This window comes from Prinia subflava, chromosome 6 (genome assembly GCF_021018805.1).
Source record: "Prinia subflava isolate CZ2003 ecotype Zambia chromosome 6, Cam_Psub_1.2, whole genome shotgun sequence".
Taxonomy (NCBI): Eukaryota; Metazoa; Chordata; class Aves; order Passeriformes; family Cisticolidae; genus Prinia; species Prinia subflava.
This window is the reverse complement of record NC_086252.1, coordinates 23,555,915-23,578,869: the sequence shown is the minus strand read 5'-3', so window position 1 is coordinate 23,578,869 and position 22,955 is coordinate 23,555,915. Positions and strand designations below refer to the sequence as shown.

The 22,955-nt window shown below is 55.6% G+C and overlaps 2 protein-coding genes across 2 annotated transcripts in view; both read right to left on the bottom strand.

Annotated features, from left to right (window-relative positions):
* The window catches only part of NHEJ1 (non-homologous end joining factor 1), a 46,229-nt gene extending 29,755 nt beyond the window's left edge, over positions 1 to 16,474 (bottom strand). Inside the window, 5 exon segments of the mRNA XM_063400718.1 lie at positions 10,245 to 10,303; positions 11,773 to 11,911; positions 14,340 to 14,549; positions 15,390 to 15,575; positions 16,138 to 16,474. Of these exon segments, the coding sequence (XP_063256788.1) occupies positions 10,245 to 10,303; positions 11,773 to 11,911; positions 14,340 to 14,549; positions 15,390 to 15,575; positions 16,138 to 16,239 (696 nt within the window). The 5' untranslated portion in view covers positions 16,240 to 16,474.
* A 1,408-nt stretch (positions 16,475 to 17,882) lies between these two features.
* SLC23A3 (solute carrier family 23 member 3) lies at positions 17,883 to 22,537 on the bottom strand. Its single transcript, XM_063400715.1, has 12 exons — positions 22,328 to 22,537; positions 21,909 to 22,066; positions 21,289 to 21,383; positions 20,888 to 20,961; positions 20,410 to 20,591; positions 20,133 to 20,256; positions 19,689 to 19,836; positions 19,355 to 19,608; positions 19,058 to 19,163; positions 18,816 to 18,983; positions 18,518 to 18,613; positions 17,883 to 18,339 (listed from the first exon to the last, which is right to left on the bottom strand). Exons 1-12 carry the CDS (start codon positions 22,424 to 22,426, stop codon positions 18,008 to 18,010), a joined length of 1,836 nt encoding a protein of 611 aa, XP_063256785.1. The 5' UTR covers positions 22,427 to 22,537; the 3' UTR covers positions 17,883 to 18,007.
* Positions 22,538 to 22,955: the final 418 nt, after the last annotated feature.

Genomic DNA, 22,955 nt, shown 5'->3' with positions numbered 1-22,955 from the left:
ACTGCCGAGGTTTCTCTCGTTTTATCTCTGGCTTTCCCCCGCCTCCCCACTCTCTCTTCCCCTGACTCCTGAACAGACTGGGCTGTATTTTCTGTTTTAGGTTCCTCTCTCTCACTTGGTCTAAATACTATTTTCAGAACTCTAATTTTATACTGTATGTCCTTTTTTTTTTTTTTCTCTTTCTCTTTTTTTTCTTTTTTTTTTTTGTAAATATTTGCCATGACTAAGCCAGGACACATCCCGTTTAAAAGGTTCCCATCCCACAAAACATCAGCCCTTTAATGACATGAATCTCATTAGCTCTCCCCATGAAAAGAGGTATAGAGAAGGAGCATCACTCAGCCCCTCTGAGTTCCTGTATCTGCACGGACGTATATTTAGCTGTGTGTACGGTACAGTCACAGGAGGGGACAGTCTGGGCACACGCACACCACCTCATTCAGCCAGAGGGACCCAGAGTGGGAGCCCCTGGGACCAGTGGGTTTTGGGATATCCGTCTGTCTGAGATAGGCTTGGGAAGGGCTCTAGGCCCTGTGGAGCCAGAGCTGGACTGCAAGAGCGGGCAGCCAGGCACAGAGGCGCCTCAGAGTCCCTCCAAGCTGGAATCTGGGATCCTCTGAAGGATCTTCTTCTCTTCTCCAGTGCTGGGGAGGAAGTTGTGTAAAGCCCACCCTTGTAAAGAGCAGTCCTCAGAGGGGCCCAGCCGCTGCCCTCTCCAGGCCCTGAGTCCCACTGGTTTGGTTTGGCACTGGATAGCACATGCTGGCTACACACTTGGAGATGGATTCAGAAGAACCAGCACAAGGTCCCAGGAAAGGTACTGGGTCCAAATGCCCAGAGTTTCCTTACTGAGAATCTGACCAAGCAGTCTCTGCATCAAGCACAGTATCCCTGGGGAGCAAGCAGAGTCCCCAAGGGCTCAGGCTATTTCAGCCTTCCTCTCAGCCAAGAAGGAGGCTCTGTCTCTGTCTCTCTCCATCCATAACAGCATCTTCTGCTGCAGAACCAGTCCATCCACAGTCCCATGCTGGGTGTGGTCATTCCTACTTCAGTATGGTCTTCACTTCTCCAGTATAGCTATCCCTTCCTTGGCGTAACCTTTCCTTCCTCAGCATGGCTATCCTTTCTTTGGCATTGTCATCCTTTTCTCTGCACAGTCATCTGCCTCTCAGGATGGCAAATCTTTCTTCTTGGTTCACCAGGTGTCTGATACCAGAGGGAGAAATCCCAGGAGATGCCACAGGGTTGCCCAGATCTCACAGGCTGAGATCTCATTCATAAAGCCTGAAGGACACTGCAGGAGAGGGCTACAGAAAAGAATTTAATCTTTTTTTCCCAGATTGTCTCTGCATTTTCCCTCTTATTTCCAGTCCAAGCAGGATACAGTGCTCTTTCTCAACCTCACCTCACCCTACCATTTTGGCATCAGGTGAGCATGTTAGCACGACCTCCTCCTTGTCCTCTAGAGCTGTTCCCAGCAATCCAGCTGTGAAAAATCTGAAAAGGTACTGCTAAGTCCACTGCATGGGGCATGGCTGTGCTCATTGCATTCACCTGAGTGCTCCTCCACATTTTGGGGAGAAAGAGAAATAACACCAAGAAGGGCTGCAAATAGGCAGTGTTGTGCAGACACCAGTGCTGCTGCAGGCAGTGCACTGACTGAGCAACACAGGTTTCCAACCCATAAATAAACCTGGAGGCATTTCACTTCACTTTAAATTGCTTTAAAGGTTTAGTTTCAGCAGCTGAATAGACCCACCCTTAAATGGCATCACCAGCTCAGGCACCAGATGCCCATAGTGGACAGGTAGCACACCCACCCCAGCTGTTTCCTTACTCCTGGGTGTAGGACCCTCTCCCTCCTGGCAATGCGGCCACTTTTCCAAGTGTTTCCACAACCCAGAGAGTGAGACATGACTAGGAGAGACTCACACCTCCCCAAGTGCATGGCTCCCAGAGCTAGGGCTTTCTGCAGCTGTGCCAGAGCCCATGTGCAGGCAGGGCTCCATGTGCTCAGGCTGCACTGAGCCAGGTTCCCCGCTGGCCCCCAGCAGCCAACATTAATTCATTAACAGTCCCATTAACACCCAGCTGTGGTTTCCCCCCAAACTCAGGCAGGGACCCGCTCCCCTGTGAAAGCTGCTGACAGACAAAGTTTCCACCTTCAGCCCTTCTGGAGCTCTGTATAAAAATAAGCAGGGCTTTTTTTTCGAAAGGAAAACTATATTTCCCCTATCCGCACGCCCGCGCACACGTGCAGGACTCACAGCAGGAATTTGCTCCAATTTCCCCCACCCACAAACATATCGCCTTTGGCCAGAGACCAAACGTGGGCATTTTCAGCTCAAGATATCAGGTTTTTCAGCATCCAGAAGACAAGAAGCCACCGTGACCCTGAGCAGGACTAAAAAAAGCGTGCCTGTTTCCTGGCCAAAAGGTTCTGGGAGACCCAGTGGTGCTCCCACCAGGGCCTCATTCAGGATCCACAGTAAGGCAAGTGCATCACCTCCTGAAGAATTGCCCTCCTGGCATGGCCAAGCATCCTGTTTGGGATTTGATACCAAATTTCTATTTTCTTTTTTCCACTGTCATTTCCAGACAGCCATGAGCACCAGATGCTGCAGCATCCCAAGGAGATGCCCAGCTCAGCACCTACTTGAGACCTGTTACCCAGAATTTATTTCCTCCTTTCCGTGATCTCTTCCCAAGAGCTGTGAGCACTAGTTGATGTTCAGGAGATAACCCCTGATGCTCTGGGAGCCCTGGACCACCCCATGCCACAGAGGGGTTGATATGCTTGCCTTACATCATCCAGCTCCACATCAGGCTCTGCACCCTGGGTTAGCAGCACAGAGCTGGTTCCCTGGGGCTCTCACTGAGAAGCAGTGGAGGACAGGAAGAAGAGATCTCAATCAAATGTAGGCACCATGGGATCAGAGGACTGCTTGGTGCTTGAAGGGCGTGCCACTTTGGGCATGTCACCAACAGGGTGGCTTCATGTCCCTGGAGAGGACAAAGCAAGTGCCAGCTATCTTCTAAGATGCCTGGTCACTAGCAGAGCACCCTGCATCCCTTTGATCCAGAGGTGTTTGCCTCGCTGAGAACCCTCTAACTACTCCTTCCTTTAAATAGCAAAGCTCACAAATGCTCTATATGACTCCATGTCTATACGTTGTCTATGTATTTGTGTACACACATGCACACAACACACAGAGATTTATTCGTGTTTTCAGAGCGGTTCAGGATACATTCCAGGACGAAATTCCAGCCGGTGCTGGAGCCAAGAACATCAGTGGCCCCGGCATTTGCTGCCCCCTCTGCCTGCTCACACACTAAATACGGAAAGGGAGAGGTATAAATAGAGAGAGAAATACATGAATGGCCCTGTTTCCTTACACAGATACACAGAGTGCAAAGGTCCGAGCAGAGCGGGAGCAGGCAGACTCAGGAATCCAATGGCTGTATTCCCTGGTGTGCAGAGCAGCCCATTCCCAGGTGCTGCTGTCTGCCCAGATGTCTCAGCTGTTCAGTGTCACCTCTGCATGGGCTGGCACAACTGGAAGAGGCTACAGAAGCTTTGGCCCATGGGACAGGGAGGGATCAGTTGTCAGAAACACCAATAAAAGCTGCCAGTGGATGCCACTGGAGAAGGGATGCAGCTGCGGGTGTGGAGGAAGCTAGTGAAGGGCTCAGGACAAACAGGGAAATAGTGAAAAAACCTGACAGCCCATTTCAAGCACACAAGGGGTGCTGGGAGCTGCAGAGGACAGCACCAGGGGTGCAGGCAGCACTGCTCCACTGCCCTTGGAGACAGTGGGGATGGCAACACCCTAGTCCAAACCTCATCAGCTGGGGACAGAGATGCTGCCACATCCCTTGCTGACACAGAGAAGTGCCTTTAGTGCTTCATCAAAGTCTATCAATTTCCTCCCCAAAACGTCCTTTGTTTCCAGGAGCTGCTGCCACATTCTGAGCTGGGCCTGGTGGCTGCAAGGCACAGTGTTGAGGGGCAGACCATGCTCCACACCTTCTCTCCTGCCAACCATCTCTGCATGCCCCCTTTTCCCTCCTCTAACACAGCCACAGAGCCCAGCCTGGTGGGGCTGGGACCATAACACCTCGGAACTCCCTGCTGCCCCTTGAGCACTCCCCAGGGCTGGACACTGCCTGCAGCCACAGGGCCAATAATGGCCAAGATGTGGAAGCAGAGCTGGGGGTGGTGGCAGGGGGATTGCTGCTCTGCTTTCAGGAGGGGGAAGGGGCTTTCCCCCTTCAATGCTCCCATTTGAGCTGAGGCCTGGCACTGGCTCAAACCACCGCCTGCTGACACGAGATCAATCATCCCCCGAGCTGAGCTGTTCCCCAGCAGCATTGCACAGCCAGCGCCCATGCATAGGCTGGGGCCTCTCCCACAGGAGCAGGGTCTGGCCCCTTCTGCCAGAAGGTCTGTGACACCTCTCTTCCTGCCTGCAGCACATGGCACAAACTGGCTCATGACAGCAGAGAGCAGCACAGCTTTGCATGGTATGGGCATGGCACGGCATGCAGAGGATGAGGAACACACCAACTGCAAAGGAGGGTTCCCTGCTTATGCCAGACCACATATACCAGACAAGGGCTGTGCAGCACCCCAGGGAGGGTGGCTGTGATGGTGCTTGTCCATCCCTCCATCCCCAAACAAACCAGCGGGTGATGCTGGGCTGAAGTGGGCTGGGACCAAGCAGACAGCTGCCTGTACCTGGTCCAGGTGCCACCCACTCTCCACAGTGGCACAGCTACAGTCACAGGGGGTTGGGCTATGAAACCCCCACATCCCCAGAAAGAACATCCCCTCAGGGCTCCTGGGACAGCATCCACATCCCTGGCAGAAGCAAGGGCTGGAGCAATCACAGCCAGCCTAGCCCTGGTCCAGCAGCCAGGGACTCACTGCTTGCCCGTGGTCTGGGCACTTTCAGGCAGACTGCTGCTTTGGGGTGCCCCTGGCAAGCCTGGTTTTAGCAGCATGTATCTCCACTGACTCACTGCTTGTGCAAGCAGCCTGTGGCTGCCAGTGGCAGCCCCAAAAGAGCATCCTGGCTGGGTGCCCCTCACCTGATGGGGCTTCAGCAAATAAACAAATAACACCACAGCACCGACCACCATGCACCTCTGTGGCAAACACCGCAGGGGGCTGGTGCCCGGGTGGTGGTCAGCACCTACACTGTGATGACCACCAGTGCCTTTCTCCAGGTGCACCACTGTGGGCACTAAGTGCTAACCCCTGTCTTGTGTCCTCTTCAGCCAGCAGACATGGCACTCTGCCCCTTGTTCCCATCAGTGCTGGCATGCACACTCCTAGTCTCGTTCTCACACTCCTGCTCTGGGACATGTGCTCACACTGAGTGCAAGCAGCCCTCGCTCCATTCCTGCTTGCAGCAGTGTGCAGCTCCTTGAGCACACGTGTGCAGGGAAGTGTGTGTCCCACTCAGTGGCCTACTGCATTTCCAGTGTGGGACTCAGACCCCAGGGCAGTGATGGGATGATGTGAACAAAGTGTGTTCAGAATTGAAGCAAGGATGGCCCAGGTGGCCCCACTCCAGAAAAAGACACCACCACCCATGGGGCTCACAGCACAAATGCTTGGCAGCACACAAGAGCTTGTTCTGCTCATCCAAGTTGCCGCACAAGCCAGCCCCATGCTGCTACCTCTGCCCTGAGCCAACCTGCTCAGGGCTGTGACAATTTTGCACTGCTCAGCCCTGTTAGCAACAGCACTGTGGCCACCAGCTCCTTCCCCAGCACCACACCAAGGGGCCCCAGCCCAGCTGAGCACCCACAGTGTGTTCTCCCTGAGCCGTGCACCCTGTGTGCAAGCAGCCCATGTCACACGCACGTTGCCAGCCCTGCTCTGGCCAAGTCGCAGCTGCAAAGCCGCAGCTACCTTGCGCTAATTAAAAATATCCCTCGTCTAAAGGAGCTAAAGGGCTGCTTCCTCTCCACTGCACTAAGCTGGCGTGGGTTTGAGGGATGCCGTCCCCACCCTGCAAAATATGCAGGCCACCACCGCCTTCGTCCTTGGCCAGACTGTGGCCACTCCGCTACCCAGGGCTTATTTTTAGTTCCTGTTAAAAAGGAGAGGCAGGGTGCTGGAGGCAGGCAGTGAGCAGCCAGGTACCCGGCTGGACCCCATGGTGGCAATGGCCTGTGGCTCCAGAGCGTGCTCTGGCCATCCTCCACCTGCCCCGCTGGCCTGTGTCCCCACACGGGAGGGGGACGGGTGCCTGGCCCTGCTCCCAGCCCCGGTGGGAAACAATAAGAGGGATGCTGACCCCCGGGCGCCCTGACGTCAGCCAGCACCGCTGCCGGCACCACCGCCAGCCCCAGCCCCGGGGCTCCCACTCGCCCTCGGCTGGGGCCGCACTGGAAGCTGCCTGTTTGTTTATCTTCCTCTGCAGCGTTGCTTGTTTTGATGGTACATCCTCCTCCTCCTCGCCGGGCCGCGGGGTCGAGCCGTGAACCCGCCGCGTCCTGTTTGCCGAGGTCCCGCGCTCCGCTTGCGGAGGTGCGGAGCAGCCACCCCTGCGCGCCAGCCACAGCAGATAAAAATACACAGGGCAGAGCATCCTGGGGCGTGGGGGCTATATTTGCACTGATGGTATCCGTGAGCTTGTCCTCGATGTACCTGTCCCTGCCCTCCTCAGAGCAGGGGGCATGGCGCTGCAGGAACCTGCTCACCCTTCTCCTTCTACATCAGACTGCAGGCTCTGGCATAAGCTGTGTCATGAAATGCAGACCATAGCCAAGCTGGGCTCAAAAGCCATGCATGGACACCCCACCCTGCCCTGTGGGGTCATTTCGGTAACCCAGAGGGGCACCTGGGGACAAAATATCCCCAACCTGCTGGGTCATACACCGCTGGGAATGGTGCTGGGGAAGTCCCAAAGCACTGAGCCCTCTGCAGCCGCCTGCTCCTTCCCCTCATGGTGTGAACCCCTGGGCTTGCCAATAAAAGCCACCAGCTTTGCCTCGGCTTGTGCACAGCCACTGCTCTCCTTCCAGCTCTGCTTAAGCCCAGGCAGCTGCTCAGCAGTGAACCCTTGCCAAAAACTGTGTGTGTGAAAGCATCATTTCCTAAATGTATAAATATTACCAGGGCTTTGCTGAAAAACTCCCCATGGTTAGTTAAAATGCCCTGGACAGCCAAGTGCACACAAGCCCAGATAAAGGGCATGTCTAAGCTGAGAGACTCTGCAGCTCTGCTCTGGGGGACTGACAGGTCCTTTCCTCTCCATGCGGGATACAGCAAATATCTGGCAAGTAAGCAAAGCTGTGGAGCACTTGCCCACATCCAGCCCTGTACCACATCATCACAACCCCTTTCCAGCCAAGAGGTGCTTACCACAACCAAATGTGCACAACCTGTAGCCCCATTTCACAGATGAAGATACTGGAAGGACCAACAGATCTCTCTTCTTGACCTCTTGTCCACTGATGTTCAACCACGCACATCCCAAGACCAAACCCAGCACTTTGGTTTTCTTCCAGGCAGGCTCCTAGCCCACTTTTGGAGACATTAAGAGATGGAGGATCAACCACTGCCCTTGGGAGCGTGCCCCAATCACTGGTGGGAGCAAACCCAAGCGCCTCCATTCTAACTTGAAATTCCCTGGCTCTATCTCCCAGTGCCTGGCTTGTGCTCCACTGCCCTCTGCAAGATTAAAGAGAGCCCTTCCCTAACCAGCATTTTCTCCTTGTCAAGACCCACACAGACTGTAATCAAGGCGCCTCTCAATTTTCTCCCTGATAAGCTAGACAGAGCTCTTCCCTTCCAAGTCCCTCAATGCCGGGCTCTCTCCCCAGCCCTCAGTTCCTTCCTGTGACTCTGTGCTGATTGTCCAGCATCTTTTGGAAAACCTAGACATGGGAGTTGCTCGCAGCATTCCCAGCTCCCCACACCATGTCCTGAGGGACCCCAGCTCCTTATGCTGCTCCTTTTAGGAGCTGACAGATGGAGTATTAAATTGCCTGGAGGCTGTGAAATAACTGCACAGAGACAATGAGGTCATCCAGACCACCTTTCTACTGCAAGATGAGAGGAGAGACTGGGGTGAAGAGCCAGTTTTGGTGGTGAAGAGCTGAAAAGCCATGTTTAGTGTTTCTCACTAACACAACACCTAGGAGGCATCAGGAGGAACTTCGGGGTGCCACATTCAAATCAAAGGCAGCAGCTGTTTGCATCTCACAGCTCATTGCTGCAGGATGGCATCATCAGCTGGGTTATAAAGAATGGGATGAATGCAGAGAGGACAGACACCCTCTCAGCAGACCAAACACACCACTGCATCCTTCCACCAGCCTCTCCCATGCGGCCAGTTCAGACCTGGCTACCAGAGGATGCAGAGGGGCAGCATCTCCCAGAGCCTTCCATTCCCTATCTGGCCCCAAGACACTGCTCCTGGACTGTTCTCAGGTCACACAGCACCAGCTGCCATCCCATCTTTTCAGCCTCTGCCAGATGTGCTCTACACCAGCTGCTTTTGCCAGGCTCTGTGCAGGGCTGCCTCACTCCCTTCCTGCCCTTTCTGCACCCCGTGCCCCACACTCTACCAGCTCTTAAAGGACTCTGAATTTCAAGCTTGATGTTCATCTTTAGCAGATGTTGTTCAGATGACTCTTCTGCAAAGACACTTCATTATCCCCCTACCCTGGCACATCTTATTCCAGCAACAGCACCAAAATATTTACCTACTGCTTCTGCCATGTCTGGTCCAGTATAAATCATTTTATCACCTCTGTCTGCTAATAAGCTTATCCTGTTGCTGAGAGCTTGGGGTTTTCTCCTACTACACCAAATAAAAGCCTTTCCTTCTGTTCATCGCCATGATTCTTCTCTGATGTCTTTAGCTTCTGTTACCCATTTTCTACACTTCATAATTTCTAATTTATATTGATTGCTATCTACTCCCTCTCTCCCATTCGTTATAAACTGCTCTTTTATTTCTAATTGCTGCCTTCACTTTGCCGCTGAACCAGAACGGGCTCTGGGCCAGCGCTGCCCTCTTTCTTGATTGTGGAATTGTGGCTTTTTGTGGCTTCTGAAATTCTTCTGAAAGAGCTCACCATTTTCATTCACATTTTTCTATCTAAATGTTTCCTCTGAGCTGATTTCACTCATAATTTTCCTCCTGCTTTGGGAAATTAGCTCTTTCAAGGCACAAAGGATATAAATTACTGCTTAGGAATGTCCTTTCTGTCCCCAGGGTGAATGTAATCTGGTCATGATCACTGGTCCCTAGGCAACCTTCAAGTTGCAGTCCAGCAGTGAATTCATCTCTATCCTTCATAATCCAGGGGAAACAAAAGTTGCCTGCACTGGATGAAATGCCTCGCATATAAAAGAAAGATCATCTCTAATTTTTAGAAACTCTGCAGATCATCTATTATTGGCTGCACAAGAACATCAGCTCATCTCATAAAGCAACATCCTCCCAAAGCCCATGCGATACCACTGGCACCCTGGCTGACTCCCTGGTCCCCAGCAGGTACCACTGCCCCCCACTCCTGTGCCTTCACAGCGAGCACAGGAACACACAGAAACATCCTGAGTCCTTGTGCATCAATGGGCATCAAGCATTTCTGACCTTGACACATCAGTCTGAAGCATTTTAGTGCCTCTGTGATGATTTCCAGTAATGTGAAAGAATTAATGACTCTCTCCTTCCAGTCCCAGTTTCTCCAAAGCACATGCCTGATCTTAGAGCTGAGCATGCCAAGGGACAGTGATAGGCAGAGCATGGACAACATGCTGAAAAGCTCTTGTCCCCACAACGTGTCTCTGCAAAGTCACCTCCAAAAACAACAGGTGAACTAAAAGGAGATGGCTTCTCCTCATTCACCTGATCCCTGCCTGCCATCAGCAGCAATGTTTAGGTCCAGAGCAAGTGTGGGAGGCAGGTGAATGTGCCCCAGTGATGGCACACTCCTGTGGAGCAGGCAGCCTGGCTCGCACCTCTGGCAGCTCCCAAAAACCAGGTAGTTCCCATCTGGCCATGTCCGGCATGTTCCCAGCTCTGTTAGCCCTAGAGATGAGGTGCAACGACACAAATAGCACCACGGGAGAGCTGGAGGACATGACCCCTCTTTAGGCAAGCCTACCTATCCCCATCAGTGCTCCTATCCAGCCAGGGACACCTCACACTGCAGCTGCTGATTACAGCTCCCAAACACCCCTTTGGCAAAGGAGAGAGGATTGCACCACTCCTTACCTCAGCCATGAAGTTCTGCTGAAACGTCTCCTCCCGGAAGGGCTTTGTCCGCAGGCGGTCTGCAAGGTAGAGAGGGATCAACCTGGGCAGGTTTGGCCACACTCCCCACCCCAGCTTCCCCTTTCCCTGACCATGGGGTGAGGATGCTGCTGGGGAAAAGCTCCAGTACACTCTTCCCAGAATCAGCAGGAAACACCAGCAGGCCTCTTGGGCTAGGGACACACCACCTGGTTAGCAGAAGGTGCAAGGACCACAAGAAAGTTGGAAAAACATGGTTGAGCCTGCTGACACACACAGCAGCCAGGCAGAGCCAATAATCCATCCACACTTGTCCCAGCACTTTCACATTGAGGAGCAGGGAACGCTGGCAGGACATGCTCAACACCATTCCCAGATCTTACAGCTGGAACAAGCTGTAAGACAAGAGTCTGTGGGACAGGGCACTGCTTGTCCAGCTGCTCATCTGAAGGTGTGAGCCAGCTTGTGTCCTCCTCTTGCAGGACAGAGACAAACCCTGGTTTTATTCTGCTCTGCACCTTGTCCAAAGCACTAGTTTTCCACATTGTTGCTAAAATGTAGTCTGGAGAAACAGCTGGCTGGATTTGCTCAGCCACTAGGGTGCAAAGCTCCCAGCTGTCTGGGAGCTTTCCTCCCAGCTTTCTGCCCTGAACCAAGTAAGGGACAAGAGAGGCCACCTGCTCACCAGCATCAGTCCCTGCACCCAAGACAGGTTGCCCAGACTGCTCCAAGCCCTGCAGAGATCACATGCAGCAGGATAGAGGGAAGTGCAGCTTCCTACAGGGCAGATCCAGGCTCCTGTAGTGGGGCACCAGTCATGGGACAGAGTCAGGGCATCAGTATCTTCCTGGACATGATACACAAGCCTGGGCTGACCCCTACTAGTCCCTGCATGCTCAGGGCACAAGGTTCACAAAGAAGTGCAGGTATCACCTGTGGCAGCAGGACAAAGCATGGCAGTAGCAAGGGATGACCCCAAAACCAGCACCCAGCCATCCTGCATAGGTGGGAAACAAACTACCCCCCGAAGTGGCTCCCCCAGCAGGTCCTGACCCATGTCCTACCCAAGGGGGCTGCTGTGTGCCCATCATCCTGATGGCAAAGTGGGCTGGGTGCTGGAGCACGGCTGCACTTCCCACGTTTGGGAGAGCCGGGAGCCCCTGGTTGCTCTCCAAGCACTCAGTGAGTTACTGCACTCGGGAAGGGAGCCTGACACCACTGCAGGGCCAGCCCTTGCTGGCATCCCCACTGGCTCCTGGGGAACAGCCAGGTGCTCTCAGAGTACTGGAGAGTCCCTTGGCGACTTCTCAACTTCCACAGCCGTCGGTCAAGGACTGTTCCTCCCCCAGCTCTCCCCAGAGGCTGCTCCCAGCCTACTGGCTACTGTTATGCTGTTGGCTCAGCTAAACATGAAACACAAGCCTGGCTGGGTAATAGCCAGAGGGAGCAAAGCACGCCAGCACAGCGCTAAGCAGGAAACTCGCTCCCTGCCCCCGGCATCCCTCCTCACCTCTGCTGAGAGTGGCCCCGCTCTCCCTGTAATCTTCAATCTCAGCATCCTTCTGGAGCAGCAGGGAAATCAGCTCCTCCACCTGCCACTGCAGCGCCAGGTTCATCTGAATCAGGGGCCGCACGAGGTGACGGAACACCTACAATGGAGGAGGGACACTCTAGGAAAGGTCCAGGCCTAGGGAGGCACACAGAGCTGTCAAGGCAGAGTGGTCAAAGCAGGGCAGCCAGCAAGGTCCTAGCAAGAGGTGCAGCTCAGGTCACGCAGGGCTCCACAAAATACCCCTCATCTCAGCCATATCCAGTAGGAAATGGTCAAAGGATGGGCTGGGAGAAGGCAGGCCAGATGCTGTGGGACACAACCCTCCATCCCAGCCCCATCCTTTCACAGCTGGGAGCTGTAGCAGGGGAGAGCTTAGGTGGGAGAGTCTGATGGAAACAGAGTGCAGGGATAGGCAATGCTGCACCCACTACCTGGAGTGCAACAGGAAACAGAGAGACCCCATGTGCTACCCAGACCCTGCCCATGGCTCTGCACACCTCATGGCATGTTCCTATGCAGGAAACAGGCATGGCTGGGTGAAAAACTAGAAAAACCCAAGGTGTCAAACTGTGGCCTGATGAACAGGAGAGACACTCCCAGGGAGATAAGATTAAAAGCAAAAGAGATCCCAACATGCAGGACTTGAACATACTCCCCACTGCAGCCCACTAGTATACTCTCTAAGCTTACACCCACACAAACCTCACACAGAGTCCTGGGCATGTCCTCTGTCTCGGAGCCCAGCTGGGCCACTCTGGCCCAACAGGCACATGAAGCAGCCTCTCTCCTATCATATCCTTCAGTCTCTGGAAGAGTATTTGAGTTCCCCCAACCTATTGTGCCCCTTGTTTCTGGGGCCAGGCTGAGCCTATGGGTGAGAGGACAGCAACCCCAACACTTCCTGAAGCATTCGCACTCCTATGGCAAGCCCACAGTGGCCTCTGTGCTTTGCTCATCCCCAGATATCAGCCCAGAAGTGATGGCCATCACCCACTGGAGCACTTGGAGTACACCTCCTGCAGCAGAGGTGGGATGGGCCAAGCCAGGTAGGCTCTATGCCCTCCTCAAGCCCCTGGCTGGGGCAGAGTTGGTCACCATTGCTGCATCCACATCAGCCACACTCAGGACCTCAACTGCTTCCCACCTTCGTGGTGTATTACAGATATCCAGCTAGGAATAGGGGCGCTGCACCTCCTCAGCTCAGCCTCTGTGCGTCTTGCCCGAGGAGAGCTCCCGGGGTAAGCCAAGCCATGACCCCGATTTGATGCTCCCCACTTCAACCTTGACGGTGAGAACAGCCCCCGCAGCAGCTGGGGAGCCCGGCTCTCCCCGCGCTGTGCCCGAGTACAGCCGCTCGGGGCAGAGGAAGCAGCGGCACCCGGCGGAGCGGGGCTGTGGGGCCGTGGGGCCGTGGGGCTGTGGGGCCGCGGGCGCTGCCTCCCGCCGGCAGCGGAGCCGCAGGGCCGGCCCGGGGCCGCGCTCCGCCTGGCGGTTCGCGGGCGCCGGGCGCCCTCTTGTGCGCGCAGGGACGCAGGGCCCCGCGGGGAGCCCCGGCCGAGGGGCTGCCTCTGGAATCGCAGCATGCCGGGCAACATCCCGCGAAAGAGCAAACCCGTAAAAGGCGGGAGGCTCTGCTGTAATTCCGCCCGTCATGACAGACCACCTGCGGGTCATCTGGGGGTACCCGCCGCCCTATGCCCCGCCTCATGGCTTGCTCCTAAAAGGAACAGCATCACTCTGCTCTACAGGGTGCTGGCAGGGCATCACCTCACATAGACATAGAATTATAGAAAGGTTTGGTTTGGAAGGGACTTTCAATATAACTCACTAGATAGGTTGCTCAAAGCCCCATCCAGCCTGGCCTTGAACACTTTTAGGAATAGAACAACAACTTTTAGGAATGGAATCTACAACTTCTCTGGGCAACCTATATTCCAGTGCCTCATCACCCTCATAATGAAGAATTTTTTCTAGCACCTAATCTAAAGGTCTCCTCTTTTAGTTAAAAAACATCGTCCTATCACTATCTGCCCATGTAAAAAGCTGTTCTTCCTCTTTTTAATAAGCCCTCTTCAAGTACTGGAAGGCTGCAATGAGGTCTCTTCAGGAACCTTCTCTTCTCCATGCCAAACAATCCCATCTCTCGCAACCTGCCTTTGTAGCAGACAAGCTCCAGGCCTCTTATCAACTTTATGGCTCTCCTTTGGACCCCCTCTAACACATCAATGTTTATCTTGTGCCAAGCACCCCATGTTTGGATGCAGAACTCCAGATGGGCTCTCATGAGGACATTTCACTCATGCCCCGGCAGCAGCATGTGCTGGGCCATTCCTGTGTCACTGCATAGCACAAAGCAAAGCCACAATGGGAAGAAATGGGGACAGTAAGTCTTGGGAGAGGCAGAAAGCAGAGTCAGGCAACCTACAGTCACCAGCATGGCTCAAGACTCAAAAGCCTCTAAGCGTAAGGAGATAATCCTTAATTTTGGCCACTCCCTTCCCTGAATTCCCTGCAGCTTCACTCACCATCTCCAAGGGAGCAGGGCAGCAGTGGAAGTCCCAGTAGAAGGGCAGTCCTGACAGCTCGCTTTTCACGTGCAGCCTGAGGCCACTGGCAGAGTGGTGGCAGGAGAAGGCGGTGGTGGCACCCGGCTGCCCTGCCAGCAAGGGGCACATCAGGTTGCACAAGTGGTTCAGGAAGGAGGACACGTGAACCGTCAGCCGTCTGTTCAGCTCCTGGGAAAAGGCAAGGTTAAGGGGCACAGCACAGCACTGAGGAAAAAACAGCAGAAATCCCAGCACCAAAGGAGTCAAACTACTGCATGTTCCACAGCCCATCCTGGGCCTTGGTTTCCAGCTCTCTGACATGACATTCCTCACTGATTCTCCCAAGCCAGCCATGCTAGGAAGACTCCCCTATTCTGCCAGTCCAGGATGGGCAGGGTGCAATGGTCTGCACTAGCACATCTGCTCTGCATACCACCACAAGCACCATAGCCTGGCTGAGAGCCAACAGCAGGACAACCTGCCAGAGCTGGGGGATGGCTGCAGCCATCTGCCCATCCCTCCTGCCACCAGCCACTCAGCATTATGTGACACAGGGACATGCCACTCCAGTGGCACATGAGGGCCTGGGCACATGGGCTGAGGATATGAGGCACAGCTCCATGTATTTTTGGGGGCCAAGCTGACATGAGAGACTAACTATGAATGTGAACAGAATCCCTCTATCATGAGTAGAAGGCAGTCTTGTTTCAAGCTCCTCTTTAGTACACTGACCCTGGGGAAACCAGCTGCCCATCCAGCCCACAAGTGAAGAGACTGTGCCAGCCTCTGTATGCAGACCCAACTGGCTGCCCCAGGCATACTAAACAGTGTGACCCACTCTCCCAGGAGAAGAGTGTTTGGCCAAGTGGGGTGACAGGGCTTGGGCAGAGCCATACGGGGACTTCCCAGGTTGGGCATTTGCACCCAAGCCCAGAGAGACCAAATGGCCATTGTCTCACCAAGCATTTATGCTGGTATGTCAGCTGCTGGGAGGAGAAAAGGAGGCCTCTGACCTTTTCAGACACTCACCTTGGACCTTTGTCCCACAGCCTCGGCGTCTGCACTCTCGTACCACACACTGCTGAGGTCAGAGATCAGCAGAATATAGCCAGTATCCCTGAAGCACACTTTGGCAAGAAAAGCGGACTCGCCAAAGCGAACAGAAGCCCAGGGCTGAGTCAGGAGGCTATTTTCCAGTTCCTCAGAGCCCTCCATCTGCAAGAGAGCAATCAGGTCTCTGCCTCAACCCCCACCCAGGAAGACCCGGACCCTGGGATGGCCTCACAGGGACCGTCAGTTCTGGCTGGCCTGTTTATGATGCAGTCCCACCTGACAGCATGGAAATGAGGATACTCAGCCAGCTCTGGTCACACATGCAAGCAGCAGAGCTGGAGCGTGTGTTTGGGGAGCTTTCTGCAGGGCAGCTCCTGCCGCAGCTCACCATAAGCACCCTGGAGGCGCACGGCAGTGGAACTGCTGCCTCCCCGGGTTACCCGGTGCTTGTTAACACGGCAAGACGTCCGCGCCCACATTAACATTTAGGCCGCCCCGCCGGCACCGGGCGGGTGGCGGGGTGCTGCACCGTCCTGCGGTGGGACACCCCATCCCTGCGCTCCCCGCGAGCCCGTCCCCGCTGCAGTGACACCGGCAGAGCGCCGGCAGCCCGCCGCTGCTCCCCGCTCCTCCCCAGCACGGGCTCCACGCCTCCCTAAACACTGGGGACCCAGCGGCCGCGGGGTGCCCGCAGGCCCGGGGCTCTGCGGATCCGCAGCATTACCCGAGGGCAGGAGGAGAGGCGGCCGGAGGGTTCAGAGGCACGGGCTTGCGGGCGGCGAGCGGCGCCGGGCCGGAGGCGAGGGCAGACTACGGCTCCCGGCATGCTGCTCTCTTCCGCGGCGTGCGGCGCCGGGGCACGCCGGGATGAGCGGTTCCCTGCGCTCCGGGAGCTGCCATGCCTTCCGCAGAGCCCCCAGGACACGCCGGTGTTTGCCTGCTCCTAAGGGCGGCGAACCGAGGCGGCGTGTCCCTCTAGAGCGTCCGCGGCTGCCGCAAAGGCGTGCCACGGCCAAGATGCTGATGGGGACCGAAATGCCTTAGGACTTTATTCTGCGCTTGCGCCTGCTACGAAATGTCCTGGCACAAGTGCCCAGCTGGGTGCAGGGCCCAGGACAGGCGGAGAGGCAGCGGCAGCGAGGAGCTCCTCCTGTTCCTTGGCCCCAGGTTTATTCCTCAGCCCCAGGTGCCGGGGCAGGCACAGCACCCGCACCGCTGCTCTCCCAGGGTGTGCGGGGACTCAGCTGCTGCACATCAGTGAGCCCTGCATAGCTGGGGCTGCAGGTGTCTCTGTCCTACTGCCTGGGCGCTGGGCTCGTAAGGCAGCACAGAGCAGCATTGTGCCAGCTTGGCACATCACACATCTGCGAGTTCCCTCCACACTGAGGCCCACCCTTACCCTAGGCACTGATTTCCAAACCTCATCACCCATTCTGACTGTGATCCCCCACCAGCATACCATGCATTGAGGCCACCCAAGCTTGGCCCACAAACTGCTCCTAATGCGCTGCCCCTGAGTCTCCCATTTACACTCTTTGCACACATCCCTCCACTCACCCCTCTTCTCAGCCTGCAGCCATCTCCCAGAAAGTGCCAGGGGATTGTGGTCGTCGCACAGGGTTCACATCCTGACAGGCTATCAGGGAGCAGGGGAGTAGGCAAGGACTCTGTAGTGCAGAACAAACTAGGTTGCATGATCAGGTTTGGTGTGCAGGTCCCAGTTGAACTTTGGGCAAAGCTGAAATTTAGGGTCAGGTGGGGGTGCTGGTTGGATGAGGATGAGCTATGCATTACACTGCTGTGTACAGCTGTGGGGCTCACAGAGAGCTGGGGAAAGAGAGCTCACCCCTAGGGACCTGTACCCACACTGCCACCTCATCCCTCCCACGCTGTATCCACCTTTGGTCGTTTCACCTTGGGATCAGGTGGAAGGAGATGTTCTTCTCCAGGGAAATCCACTAGTGGCTCGTGTAGTCACAAGACCAATGCCTAAGGGGTGTTTATATGGTGAGCACTAGTGGGACTATCCGCCTGTAGGTGAAAGGGTGTTCATTATTTGGAAAACTGAGCTGAGGTGCACCCCCAGCCTGGAGCATCCTGAAGTGCCAGAGCATTGGTATATACCTGGTGCCATGGGCATTGAGGGGCCATAGGCACAACTGGGACACAGCAGGGAGGAGGTGGATAGCCAGTCGTTCCTGAGCACAGTGCCAGCAGGTGAGCATAGCCAATGACAGTCCTTTGGGGCTGGCCAAAGCACTGAACCCTCCCCATGTCATCTCCACAGGGTGATGGTAGATTTTAGAGGTACCCATATCCTCAGCTGCAGTGGCACCAGGTGGCCCTGCCCTCCAATCACAGTCCTCAGGGCAACAGGGGATTCCCGAGGTAAATCCTATCTGGAAAGAACACCTCTAGAAAAGGCAAACTTGGTTGAAAGTTTTTATTTCTCACTCTCAAGCAGGGAAATTAGGTTTGTGTTAGAAGGGTGGAAACTCAGGTTCCTCAAGGACTTCAGAAATGAGGAGCAAAGTGGCTCACAAGCTGCCTTGAGGGCACAGCCCTGTTGTCACATGAGCCCCCAGGTGACAGGGTCAGGCCACAGTGTGCCATGCAGGCATGTCTGTCTGGCTTGGCCTTCTTGCTGGCTGCAGCTCTCCAGAGCTGAGTTTGGGGAGCAGGTGTGTGCCTTCCCCCGGGGCAGCAGTCTCCTCCTCGGTGGCACAGCTGCCCTCCTCCTCTTCCTCACTCCTCGGGCAGAGGAAGCAGCATGGAAAGGCTTTGCAGGAAGATGGCAGCAGCCTCCGTAGCCCAGTGGGGAGCCTATATGCTTGGCTGTCTTCCCCTCTCTCTCCATGGAGGTGACGGTCACCAGCGCTGGCTTTCCATGGCTGTTCACAAAGCAGCCCTCGTTCCTCCAGTGTTCCTGCAAGCAGGGAGGTAGGCAGTGAAATGGAGCCCCTTCCTCCTAGGTGCATCCTCCTAGCCCACACCAGCCCCAGCACCCTCAGTAGGACTGCCTGGAAGCAGAGTTGGTGGTTTTCCCCATAGACATATCCAGTCCTCACATATCCATATGCAGAGCAACTAGAGTAGCCCCTCACCTGAGACCGTGTTCTCCAGAAAAAATGACAAGAAACCAGTTAAGAAGACAGGGGCCATAAGCAGGGAGAGGAAGAGGAGGTCCAGTGGCAACCAGCCTGCAGGGACAGTGCCAGAATCAGCCAGGAGGTCCCAGCCTGGCCAGGAGAAAGAGGTACAAGCAGCCATGGCAGAATCAGGGATTGGAGAGGTAGCTGCCTGCTACCATGAACCAACCCAGCCTTCCGGAACACTGGAGATGTGTGGTCACCATGCCATGGAACTCAAGGCTTTGCCTCGCCTCGGGAATGTCCCTCATACCTGTGGCCAGGGGAGCCAGAGCCGTGCTGAACCACCGTGGTACCAACAGTGCCATGAACATGGCAAAGCCAACAATGAAGATGTTCCTCCCTGAGTCAATGTCTGTGTACTGGAAGTAGGAGATCCCCGTGCCCACAGCCACAGCGTAGGTTACACAAAGCACCCCTCCTGCGAGGGGCAGGAGTCAGGCAGTGCCAGGCAGGCTGCAGGTGCCGCAGCAAGGGGCAGGACAGGGTACCCACCATGAACTGCCAGTGGGATGTGGGTGAGGAGCCCCGCCAGCCTCGGGGACATGCCCAGCACCATGCACACCAGGGCACTTATTTGCACTGAGAGGCGAGAGCCAGCCTGGCAGAAAGAAAAGTGGGAAAGCGAGGATGGGTAGCATCACCCCTGCTCTGTCTCCCACCCCGTTCTGATACACACACCTGCCTTTCCCAGCGCTGCCTCGGTTACAGCCTGGCCATTTCAAGTCCCCGCACACCTGCTCAGCTGCCTCCCCAGCCCTTGCCAACCCATTTCCCCCTACTTTGGCATACCTGCGTGAGGCCAGTGGCACAGGTGTTTGCAATGCTGGAGGCTGTGCCCCCTGGGGTGCCCAGCAGTCCTGCCAGGAGGCTGCCCAGCCCTTCCATGCAAAGCCCCCGGTTACAGGCATGAGGGGGTATCCGGGGGGCTTGCAGCAGCCTCCCACACAGCACGTAGCAGCCCACAGAGTTCATGCTGCAGCTGATGGCCATGGCGATGCCCACTGCCAGCGCCCGGGGGGTGAGCAGCGGCCACCTCCACTCTCCTGCAGTGGAGGGAAAAGGGACAAAGGATAGAAGTCCTGTCCAAACATGGATGGCTGCACTCAGCCCTGCTGCCCCTCACCTGCATAGGGGATGTGGATCCAAGGGGCATTGAAGGTGCTGTTGGCCCAGGACAACTGTGCCATGGTCACATCCAGTGATTGCCAGGGAATGTGGAAGTAGCTGAGGATGGCACAGACAATGCAGACACCAGCAAATGGGAGCAGTACCTGCAGGGCAAAAGGGGACCCCTCAGCAGGCCAGCACCCCATCTTTGTCTTGTCACATCTCCCAAGGAGCCATGCCACATCTCCCCTTACCCCTGCAGGAAGCATCCCTGCAGGAAGCTGTTCTGCTCCAACACCCTCGGTGCCCAGCCCTTCCCCAGAAGCATCCATGTTCTGGGAGCTGCACCAGAGCTTTTCATCTCTGCCTGTGCTCCGTGTCTTACCTAACCACCCACCAAAGAGCCAGGCTTGGACAGAGAAGCCTGGTGACAGTGAAGACAGCAGACAAACCACAGTACCGAGAATGTGCGCAGGGTGGGAACTGAATACTCTGTGTAGCTCTCCCAAGCATGGGGCCAGGCACAGAAGGGCAGGCGGCAGGATCGCAGGTGTTGGGAGAAGGTGACAGCAAGGAGCATGAGCCTAGGAGAGCGAGCAGAGGTCACCACACAGCATCACAGTCTGTGATGGGGCCCCAAATGTGCACCGTGCACTGCGGGGTTGCCCCATCCCTGTTTCGCTGGTGAAAAAAAGCCCCAGGCACCGCCCACCAGTACAGTCCCTGGGCTCACATACAGCAGTGCTACACCCCAGTTAGTGGAGCAGAAGAAAGCAGCTTCCTTGTATGCGGACAGCCCAATGATGGAGAGGCTGGGGGCCAGGACCATGGGCCCGCAATGCCGCGCTGCCCACCCGCACATGCCAGACACGCCCAGCAGCAGCTGAATCATCCCAGAGATCAGCACTGCTCCAGAGACCTGAAAGAGGAAAGGATGGGCCTGTGGAGCAGGATGCATGGAAAGCTGTCCAACATCTGCCCTTGACCACGTTCCCACTGTCCCAGCAGCTGGGAACACGCGCTTCTTTCACATGCTCTGCTCACCCCAAGCACAGAGAAACATATACATGGACATACATCATGATCCCCGTTGCCTTCATACCTCTCTTCATGGCAAATTCCAGGAAAAGAGACTGCGGGTACAGGGATTTGGGTGACAAGAGGAAAGCTGATGGAGCGGGACAGGGACCCTCATTCCAGCACAGGAGCACTCACCTCTTGCAGTGAGTCAGCCCAGCTGCCTGTGTCTCTGCAATGAGGTACAAGGCATGTACTGGCCATGGCTGTACCTGGAAGGAAATTTTGGAAGGGTCTGATACACATGGATCCTGGGCTCCTGGAGCTGTGTCCAAGAGAATGCAGTAAGGGGGCTGCTGAATGCAGAAGGGGAAGTCCAGCATCCCGTCCCCATAAGCCCTGGCCCTGGGGAAGTGACCAGATATATTGGAAGTGCACTCAGGAGTAGGGTGCTGTGCACCATCACCAGAAGGGCCAGCAAGCAGGACCCCTTGCTACCCCTCATGCCTACTGCACCTACCAGGCACCTCATCATTGCCATTCCGCTGGCACCAGCACGTCCAGGCCCCAAGGGACACATGCTCCAGGGCTGTGCTTACCATTCCTGTCTGTCCTGGCATTGAGGGACAGGTGGGAGCTCAGCACCATGGCAGGGACCAAGTACTCAAAGGATGGGATTTGAATCAGTGGCAACCTGAGGAGGGGGACAACAATGGCATAGTAGGAAGGAAGGACAGGGAAGGGAACAGGGCTGCTCCAAAAGCCCAGGCTGCTGAGGAATAGGGGTGGGAAGGGAAGCAGATAAGAACCCCAAAGTGGCAGAAGGTTACCCTACATTCTACATGAGCCCTAGTACATCCCTAGTGACAGCACATGGAAGGGATGCAGAGGTCAGAGGTTTTGCTGAATCCTACAACCAGCCTGTGTGCGTAAGCACAGGCATCAGATGGTCTGAAGGAGCTGTGTATGATGTTGGAGCAAAGCTCCTCTAGTGAGGAGCTAGAGGAAAAGCACAGCAGTTTTTCTAGAGGTATGTGTGAGAGGGAGAGGACATCTGTGACAACTGTGCAGAGATGCAGCAGAAAGAGGTTTTCCTTGTGCCCCTTCCCACTTCCAGCAAAGCTCATCTTCCCACATCCTAGGAGGAGACAGATGTGCTCTGCCATAGCATCACCCTCCTCCTGGTGACAGCTGCTCCCCCTTCATCTCCCTTGCTCACCGGCTCCCCAGGGTGGTCTGCAGCACTGTGGAGATGCCGCAGGCAAAGAGGCTTCGTGCCAGCAGCTTGCTGGTCTGGGCATGAGGTGGCTCCTGGGGCAGGGTGGGCAGCAGGAGAAGGTGGAAGATGCAGAGCAAGGAGCTCTGCACAGCCAGGTGCTGTGCAGGGAAGAGATGGAGCAGTCACAACTCCTTGCAGCACGCAGAGCTGCAGCTCTCCATGCCCAGTCCCCCTGAGAGGATGACCACTGACACCACCTGGGCAGCACTCACTACTGCCCACTCCCCTCCCAGCACACACTGACCAGAGCTCTACCCACCCTTTGCCTGGCAGGATGCAGCCCCTGCTCTGCAATCTGAGAGGATCCCAGCCCTCTCATCATCTCATCTCTCTCGCTGCTCACCATGGTCTCCTCTTACCTGAAGAGCTAAGCAGCAGCTCACCATCCAGGAGCATATCTTCTGAGATGTGAGCATGCGGTTCCCAGCTCCAGGTGCTCTGCCATGGCCCCCATTCATGCTGCTGCCTTCCCCACACTGCTCCCAATTTTCAGTGCAGAGGGTGGGAGCCTGCCCACCACCCAAGAGCTCCTTGCAAATCTTCACACAGCTGAACTTCCACCTTCTGAAGGAGCTGCCCCAGGGTTAGCCATTAACTTGAGTTGGTGAGTAACCCTGCCCTTGTGGCCAGGAATGCAAGTGTTATTACCCTAGTTTGTCACCATAAGGGCCAGGTGACAGGCAGCCAGCCCACAAGCAGGCCATCAGACACAATTACAGTGCCAACTACCCACAGCCTGGGTCCCATCACTGCCTCTGTAGGCATGGACAGGATAAGCCACAGCCTTGACACCTCTTTCTCCACGTGCTTAGACTATTCCCACCAGCAGCATCCTCCACCTCATGCTCACCCTACAGCATGAGCAGTATGCCCTGCTCATGCTTGTTTCTCCCCAACATAGCATCTGCTGCCCTCCTGGTCCAGCCTGGTCTCTAATGGGGGTCTATTATATCCCCCATTCTCCTAGGAGAGTACTGAATCCTGCCA

Coding starts and splice junctions, on each gene's coding strand:
- SLC23A3 (XM_063400715.1), bottom strand. CDS start 22,426: ATGAATGGGGGCCATGGCAGAGCACCTGGAGCTGGGAACCGCATGCTC. Junction 19,837..20,132: donor CCACCCTGCGCACATTCTCG/GTACTGTGGTTT, acceptor TTTGCCCTGCAG/GTACTGCTCCCATTTGCTGG. Junction 19,164..19,354: donor GTGCCACTGGCCTCACGCAG/GTATGCCAAAGT, acceptor TCTTTCTGCCAG/GCTGGCTCTCGCCTCTCAGT.